This window comes from Cebidichthys violaceus, unplaced genomic scaffold (assembly GCF_023349555.1).
Source record: "Cebidichthys violaceus isolate CVI_PGR_0920_01 unplaced genomic scaffold, fCebVio1.0.p SCAF_6, whole genome shotgun sequence".
Lineage (NCBI taxonomy): Eukaryota > Metazoa > Chordata > Actinopteri > Perciformes > Stichaeidae > Cebidichthys > Cebidichthys violaceus.
This window is the reverse complement of record NW_027176816.1, coordinates 5,333,063-5,341,452: the sequence shown is the minus strand read 5'-3', so window position 1 is coordinate 5,341,452 and position 8,390 is coordinate 5,333,063. Positions and strand designations below refer to the sequence as shown.

The 8,390-nt window shown below is 39.4% G+C and overlaps 1 protein-coding gene across 1 annotated transcript in view; it reads right to left on the bottom strand.

Annotated features, from left to right (window-relative positions):
- Positions 1-133: 133 nt before the first annotated feature.
- The window catches only part of LOC137889266 (putative helicase mov-10-B.2), a 13,790-nt gene continuing 5,533 nt past the window's right edge, over positions 134-8,390 (bottom strand). The window contains exons 8-23 of the mRNA XM_068733042.1: positions 7,734-7,914; positions 7,027-7,169; positions 6,593-6,769; positions 4,609-4,721; positions 4,326-4,522; positions 3,962-4,059; positions 3,667-3,764; positions 2,987-3,085; positions 2,706-2,808; positions 2,509-2,626; positions 1,637-1,828; positions 1,406-1,474; positions 1,197-1,322; positions 1,035-1,123; positions 825-937; positions 134-714 (exon numbers count right to left, since the gene is read on the bottom strand). Of these exons, the coding sequence (XP_068589143.1) occupies positions 653-714; positions 825-937; positions 1,035-1,123; positions 1,197-1,322; positions 1,406-1,474; positions 1,637-1,828; positions 2,509-2,626; positions 2,706-2,808; positions 2,987-3,085; positions 3,667-3,764; positions 3,962-4,059; positions 4,326-4,522; positions 4,609-4,721; positions 6,593-6,769; positions 7,027-7,169; positions 7,734-7,914 (1,978 nt within the window). The 3' untranslated portion in view covers positions 134-652. The remainder of the gene's footprint in view (positions 715-824; positions 938-1,034; positions 1,124-1,196; positions 1,323-1,405; positions 1,475-1,636; positions 1,829-2,508; positions 2,627-2,705; positions 2,809-2,986; positions 3,086-3,666; positions 3,765-3,961; positions 4,060-4,325; positions 4,523-4,608; positions 4,722-6,592; positions 6,770-7,026; positions 7,170-7,733; positions 7,915-8,390) is intronic.

The following is an 8,390-nucleotide window of genomic DNA, read 5'->3' as shown; positions in this document are numbered from 1 at the left end:
ATTTACATTCATATCGTAGCATTGTTTGTATAACTTTCCCATTAGCAAAAGGACTTTGTTTGGATGACATAATGTATTATATTTTGTTTTAAAATCGCTTCGTTTTTTTCAGAAAAGGCAAAACGGTTAAAAATTGACTATTAACATTTTTTATTAATCAATACTCATTTAAAAAGCTGTATTTTGTAATAGTAAATTCAAAATAGATTGGACACATGGACATATATACCACTTCATGAGTCTAAAAGAGCAGTGATGATTGAGCAAAGTTGAAACAAACTATCAATTAAATAACCCTGAGATTGACTTTTTAGGTAAAATAAAGAACAATATAAATTATAAAAACAATTGAAGAATCAAGTCTAAATAATGTCCTGTGACTTTCACAAGGTTAAAAGGAGCATTTGTAGCTGTTTTGAAGTCCAATAAGTTAGCTAAAGACAAACTGCTCTAAAAATGAATTGGCTCATTTAGGGTCTTTGGTCAAGTTCATATAGCTGACATTACAAAAGGTCTATTGGAATGCTTTGTTTGGAAAAAAATGAGGAAAGGTGACATTAAGCCCCTTTTCGAAGAATTTAAGTAAACATGTAAAATCTTGAAACGTCGATACAAAATGAATCTTGGATGGAAGATTGTACTCTTGTTTCCTTCACAGGTCGCTCCTCCACTCGGGGTCCAGAATCTGCTGAACAGCGCTCTCTGCAGTCTCCACTGGCGACAAAAGATTCAGAGAAAGAAAGCAAGGTGGACAATTTTAACATCTATTAAAAAAATTTAATTTTGAGGGGTGATGCTAATGAAAACAAAGATGCGTCTGTCACCTTGAATATCAATGTTGATGAAGAGGGCAGCGAGTCTCTCCACCACGTCCATGTCTTCCTCTACCTGCTCATAACCGTCGTAGCCTCCTTCATCTCGACAGTACTGGATGAATCTGCAGATGAGCATGGAAGGAGAGAATAATGTATTGAATTTGTGAATTTATAAATTGTGCTGGCAGCAGAAATTAGAAGCAGTCATGTGACACATACCGGGACCAGGTAGGATCTGTGTTCAGCACTCTGGGGTTTCCCACCACGATTAGCAGGGCTTTAGCTCGAGTCACAGCCACGTTGAATCTCTGGAAAAGAAGAGAGCGTGTCAGAATCCTGTTTTGTGTGTACATACACAGTGTTTGAGTTTGCTTCGCATACCTTCTCGTTCTTGACGAAGCCTAGGTTGAACTGTTTGTCTATCTCTACGTAATTGGGACTGCTCCGAACTGTAGACACCATGATCACTCTCCTCTCCTGACCCTGGAACTCCTCCACCGAACCAACCTGACACACACGTGTGTATACACACTTAAGACACTTCCTCTGCTGCGTGTTTCACATTACTTAAGTGTGAATGATTTTGTTACCTTCAGGCCATCCATGTCCTTTCTAAGGTCTTCACCAACTTTTCTCAGGGCCTTGCGGATTTTCTGCACCTATGTGACACAGAGGGGGGGGGGGGGACAGCTCCAGCTTTTAATCAACATATAATTACATTGTTTCACTTCAACCTGTGTTCATTTGGACTTGGACTAAAGTAATCTGCTGCAACAATAAGATAAATTGTTGTAATCTGTGTGCGTTGAATGATTTCAGACCTGTTTCCTGTAGGGAGCGATGATGCCTATGTCTTTGGGTAAGATGGTAGCCCGGCCCTTCTTGCCATCTGTCTCCATCAGTTTCCTCACATAGTCCATGAGCACCTCCACCTCTGCTACGTTGAAGAAGGAAGGACTGCTTTTCTCACGCTCGTCAATACCGGTCACACCTCGGAAGATCACCGGGAAGTTCTGAGAGGTATGTGAGATATAAGTTGTATTTTATTACATATATGTTTATATACAAACATTAAAAATAAAATGTTTTGGGAGAACTTCTTTTGAATACTGAGCTGACAAATCAGTTTGCCTCTCTACTGTCAACACCAATCAATGATGAAATGGAAATCAATCTGAATTTGAACAAAGTAATTCATTTACATTTTTTTCTTCAATTATTTTTATTATCACTTAGTCTGCTAATTACTTTCTTGATAATTTTAATCATTTAGTCTTTGATATATACTATGAAATTGAGTAATACAATTATAGTTTCTTTAAAATTGCTTGTTTTTTTCCAACTGACAAAATTCTATTCAATTTACAATGACATAACAGACAAATCTGCAAATCCTCACGTTGGAGATGCTGGCACTAGCAAACGTTTAGCATTTGCTACAAAGAAATTACTGAAATGATTAATAGCTGACAATTCATTTTCTGTCAATCAACTAATAGATTAGGAAACTAATTGTTTCAGCTCCAGAATGAGAATGAAATGGCTTCATTACATATTGATTAACAAAGATATAATTAAGTCATGAGGTTCAGGCGTATTGGTCATTTTTAATTCTTTGATTTCTAAACGTCCGTTTCTGCTTGTACAATGTCTGTACAGTATGAGTGTGCTAAAAAATAAGAAGGAGCGCTACCTTGTTCTTGAGATGTTCCCATCCGCAGTAGGAGCTGCGCAAAATTTCATCTGCGCAACACTGCAGCTCGTTGTCATAGAAGAGCTCGTTGGGAACCTTCAGAATGGCCGGATGGGACCTGAGCAGGACAAACAAAATCAAATCAAAATCGAGCACTTTCTGTCAAGGACTGCCTGTAGCAATCTCTAGTACCGAACCTGTAGTTGCGCAGCAGTTTGGTGACAAAGCGATTGTTGAACTCGCCCTCGTCCTTCCGGTACAGAGAGAAATCATTCATCAGGCGCTCCAAGAGGGACACTCCTGCAGATAGAAGAGTCTTTAACTCCAGACGCACACACAAGTAGAGCAAGTCAATGCTATTAAGTGTAAGTCTGTGTTTCAGCTCACAAAAACTGTGTTGCAGAACTACGAATCCTCATTTATTCAAGCTACAGTGTTATTAAGAAGACAGTGTCTATGTGAGTGCGTCTGTACTTACCCATGCCGTATTTCAGTGCAAAAGGGGATCTGAGGATGGGTCCGAGCTGCTTGGGGTCTCCAGCCAGAACAACCTGACCCGACTCTGCATTGAGCAGCCCTTTTGTTTTGTTTTGTGTTTTTTTGTCACAAGGAAAAGGTACAAAACAAGTACAATCAACAGTAGTGCAAATTATGCTGCAAGACAATTGGTCCCAAACAGTAAACAAAAGAAGTATTATTACACTGAAAATCAAGAGAGACTAAAATTGTATTAAGATTAAACAAAAAAAACACAACATAATTTTAAGTGACCTAAAGTAGTTGTCAAAACTATACATGAAAGAGGGAGTACTTACATGTATTAAAATATATTTATTCCAAATAATCACAAGATTAACAATATTGGAATGCTTGCATCCAAGTTTTCAAAGTTATCAGTTTTGCATTGACCAATTATTGATGTCAGTCCAAAACCAACTAGTGTAAGAAAATGGTCAATGGCTTCTGCTTCTGAAGAACAAAGGGTTGTTTTCCTTGACTTTTGGAGCAATAGGATATGATGGATAAAAAGAATAGGACTGTCGCCTTAAAGTAATCACATTATTTAGCCAACAAATTTATTGAGCAGCCCTTTGTCCCACAGATATCACAAATCAATCAACACATTCAGCAAGTTCAATAGTCACAGAATATTTGTACCTGCCAATGGGACTAAACATTCAGTCTCCACAGCGTGTCCTGCCTCGTCCACAAACACATGAGTGAAATGACCATCAGGAATGTCTCCTGTGACCAGCCTGCAGAGAGAGAGAGAGAGAACATGTACGGTAGAAAACGCCCCCCCACAGAAGTTCATCTGTGGACTTGACTGTTATTATTTTTGGATGACAGAGAATATAAACAGAATATAAATACTGCAGTATGCAACAGTGAGATGCAAATGTTGTAATGGTGTCATACAGGTGAGCAAACTGCACTGTCAGTCATTCACTACCTTCCAGCGGTTAACAGGGTGGTGACCATGATCCTATACTCCATCAGCTTCTCTTTAGCAGGATAAACGTAACACTCCCCTACCAGGTTAGAGCATGCCTGTGAAGGTACCACAATGTCCGTGTACACAAACCTTAGTGAGGCTAGAAAAAGACCTAAGATTACAACAGTATCAAACACATAAAGCAGCAGGAAGTGTAGCAGTATTGTTGAGTCGTCTATAGACACTGCTATGCATCTTAAAGTCCACTAGTAAGTAGATTATCTAACTGTGACCAATCGAATGAATGTCAGTTACTTTCTGCATGAAAAGAGATGCTTCACATCGAAAACAAACAGCATGCATCGAATGCATGGACACTGACCTTTAGTTCATCAGGGACGTAGTGTGGGTCACGGCTGCTGGCGTACATGCGGAACACTTTATGCTCGTCCACGTGTTCCCGAATCTTCTTGCAGAGCAGATCGGCGGCGCTGTTGGAGGGAGCGCAGGCCAGGATGTGGCAGGAGGCCTGGGTCTTCTCTATCTGCTTAATGGCCTCCACCAGAGTCACCGTTTTGCCTGAACAGACAGGATACCCGAAATTGCTAAACAGTTTAGCTCTATTGACACAGTAGACACGGATATTATGCTGGTACTCGCTGTACCTGTTCCAGGTGGGCCAAACACCAGGTATGGGGCAGGTTTGGATGAGCCAGCTACAATGTGTTGTACAGCCTGATACTGCTCTGGGTTTCTTTCCAGCTTTGAGTCAAACAGCCTATTGACAGAAAGATACAGGAACAGAAGTATGATGTCAGAGCAGAGTAATTCAATTTAATTCAATTTATTTTTGTATAGCCCAAAATCAGAAATTACAAATTTGCCTCAGAGGGCTTTACAATCTGTACACATGCGACATCCTCTGTCCCGGAACCTTCACATCAGAACAGGAAAAACTCCCCCAAAAAACCCCTTTAGCAGGGAGAAAAGAGGAAGAGACCTTAGGGAGAGCAGCAAAGGAGGGATCCCTCTCCCAAGATGGACAGAAGTGCAATAGATGTCATGTGTACAGAATGAACAGCATAACAGATGCATATGACAGTAATGGGTAGAGAGAGCCAGCCGTCATGTTTAAATGCACAGTGAATCACATACTCTTATCAGGTAACACAAGTACCTGGTTTTGGGCCAGCACTGTTAGAATAAATGGGTTTATCTTGTAATATGAGTATAAGAAAGCTCTTTAAAATGTCTCCATTAATACGATATTTGATGCGGTACAGCAGCATCCTCTAGTGTTGTAGGAGAAAAATGTATGCGTGTACAATGATGTTCCTTGCTTAAGAGTTTAGTACATATTCTTTGCTCAGCTATCATTCTAATCTTGCAAACATATTCCTTGGGGTTAGTATTAGTTCATGTATCCTCACAGTCGCATATTCACAAAGCTGTGAATGGTCACGTATTTCATGCACCTTCATAAAAACATGTCCGTACACTAGAGGCCTTCAGCAGTGTATCCATCGCTGTGTCCCAAGGAAACAAGCTGTCCTTTGTGCATGCGCTGCTGGGTCAGCTTGACTGAAGGGACTCTGGTACACAGAGTCATTAAAACACAGATAGTTGAATGGTACAAACAATAATAAAGAATGTCTCCATGCACAAAGAATTGATAAGGTAAAAATGTAGATGTTATATCTACATGACAAGTGCACAGAGCGTTGTTAATAGCGATGTAGACGTGATGTCTACTTAACGAGATTCCAAAAAAGTGTTAATGTAAAGCTGTAGACGCGTAGCTTCATAATGAAGCTTCTAAAGAAGAAGAGCAGGGGACATTAGGTCCAACGCCAGGGATACATCCAAATAAGGCTTCATTAGCAGATAAATGATATATCTCATGTGACCAGATGTCCCAAAAGCCCCCAATGTACCGGGGCTGAAAGTGCATCGTTAATCCAAACTGTATTACATGATGAACGAGATGACTGTCAAGAGGAACATTGGGAACAGAAGGGTGAAAAGAGAGGGGGGGGCGATCATAAAAAGGGGGAAGAAGGGTATAAATTAAGGCACATTTCTTTGTTTTGTCAGTTGATTCCAGACAACTCGGTTTACTTGTACTTGTACTGTGTGATGTAAATAAACCCGCATTAACTGAAGAAACTCCTGTGGTATCTCACCACGAGTCAGAGAGCACACAGTTATTAAGCCAGCCTTTAAGTATTATGTTTAATATAAAGTTAAAGTCCAATAAGTTGATCATAGACAGAAAAAAACGTGTTAACTCGGAATTAAGCAGTTTTTTCTGTTATCACTATGGCTATCTTAATTTTTCCCTCCATATTTGGAGCTGTAGTTAGGGTGTTGCTCTGGTCCCATCTGTGTCTTCTGGATTGTCATTCAGGAAAAAGTAATTTTGATGTTGTTTTAAGCCTGGAACAGGTTTCTTCCATGTGCACGTGGGTGATTGTGCACGTGAGTCGTGGCATGGATTTTAAGTATAATGTTTTTAGTGTGATCATATTGCAGCTCAGTCTCTTACATTATTTATTCATATGTAGAGGAAAATATACTACAGACATCTGTGCTGTGAAATAGCCAACACGTTGCACCAGGATATACAGTCTACATGCTAGCATGCCTAACCTGAGGTGGGGAAGCTCAGTTTGCTGAGAGGAGTCGGCAGGTGCAGCAGGGAACAGCACCTCTCCCAGTCTGAATGTAGATGCCAGCTCTGCTGCTCGGTGCTGAACGCGCACCATCAGGCGGTTGACAGTGAACTCAACATTGAACTTCATGCCATCTACAAAGCGATCCAGCAATCTGCGAACAAATTTAGACAAGATGCGTGGATCTTTATTATTAACAAACGTGACTAAAAATTTTTTTTTTTTTATTATATCCCTTTTTTATTATAATAAAAAACTTTATTTATATATCAGTTTTAAAAACAGTTACAAAGTGCTTTGACAGACAAAACTAAGGTCAATTGTAAACACTGATAAAAAGGTACAATAGATAAAACTATACAAACAATAATGCTAGAAAGGCATCAACCAATTGTAATGTCTTGATCTTACTTTGACCCAAAGCCGAGTTTGACACTGTCCAGCTGCACACTGTGGACGTAGCCGCAGTACTTCACCCCTTTTTCTCCTGCAGGATATGCCAGCAGCGAATCCCCTCGTAGAACAGACGGGCGGTTCTCAGACACACCAGGTACCTGGCAGGTGAACAAAAATGAGAAAAACACACGTTCATTATTTTTATGTCAGTGAATATGATGATGAATATGTTGCTATTTTAAATTATTTTAAATATATCAGACATTTCTTTTCTTTTGGTTTTCTTCATCCTATATTTCTCTTATTTTATCATAATGCATCACAACCGGAATGCATGATTACACTTTAGCCAGTATAACAAAAAAATAATTACAAGGGATCATTATGATACACCCGGAATTATCTATTAAACCTGAACATCTGTTTACGTCACAATTCCACTGATAAGCATCCCCTAAAACAATGTAAAGTAGACCAGAGCCAGTAGTTTAAATAAAACTTCATCACTACTTATGCTTGCATTACAGTACTAATATTTGCACAGTGTTTATGATATGTACATGTCTGTTTTATTTATTCCTCCTCTCCAGGAACTACAGATACTATTTAGGTAGCTAGCTAGAGTTGGATAGCTTATCTTAAATAAATCATTAACAGAAGGAAGTGAAGAAATGAGAGATAATGTGAGCACTGGAAGTGAATGAGTGAGAGCGCATAATAACCTCCAGAATGAGAAGTTTCTTGTTGAGCCGATCTTTACACATGATGGTGTGTTCTTTTTCACTGTTGGGGATGTTGTATCTCTTGATGTCCACTTCCATCTGAAGCTCCTCCAGATACAGCATCAGCTGAAACTTCTCAGTGTAGTTCTCCCAGCTCAGGGGACTTTCCAGCAAGGCCCTTCTAAACAGACCAAATGGAAAGAAACAATGAACAATGTGTGGCAGTGTATATATTATACAACAGAAGCTGGGTTGTTTTTAATATGCCAGGGGTGATAGCGCAGGACTGTGAGACCAGAGACCAGGTTTCACATCCTGAGTCTCATCTATGGTTGAGTTTAAACAACAAGAGCACGTTGGTTTTCAGTTGACTGTTAATAATCACGTTGTGGTAGTCACTACAAGTGGGTATTGTATTGCAAGATCGGATATTTTGGTAGAAAACAAAGGAAAAGCATTGTCAATTAACATTTTACTGATACCACAGCATCAAAAAATGTTTTTGACATGCCAGATATGTTAATAAAAAACAATTCCCCATTATGTTGATAGAAAACATAAACTGGACGGCATTACGTTTCCCTCAAAAAGGTAAATGCTGTTGCACGTTAGATGTATGTAAACCTATTTTCTACTGGCTACACTGTGATTTATAAA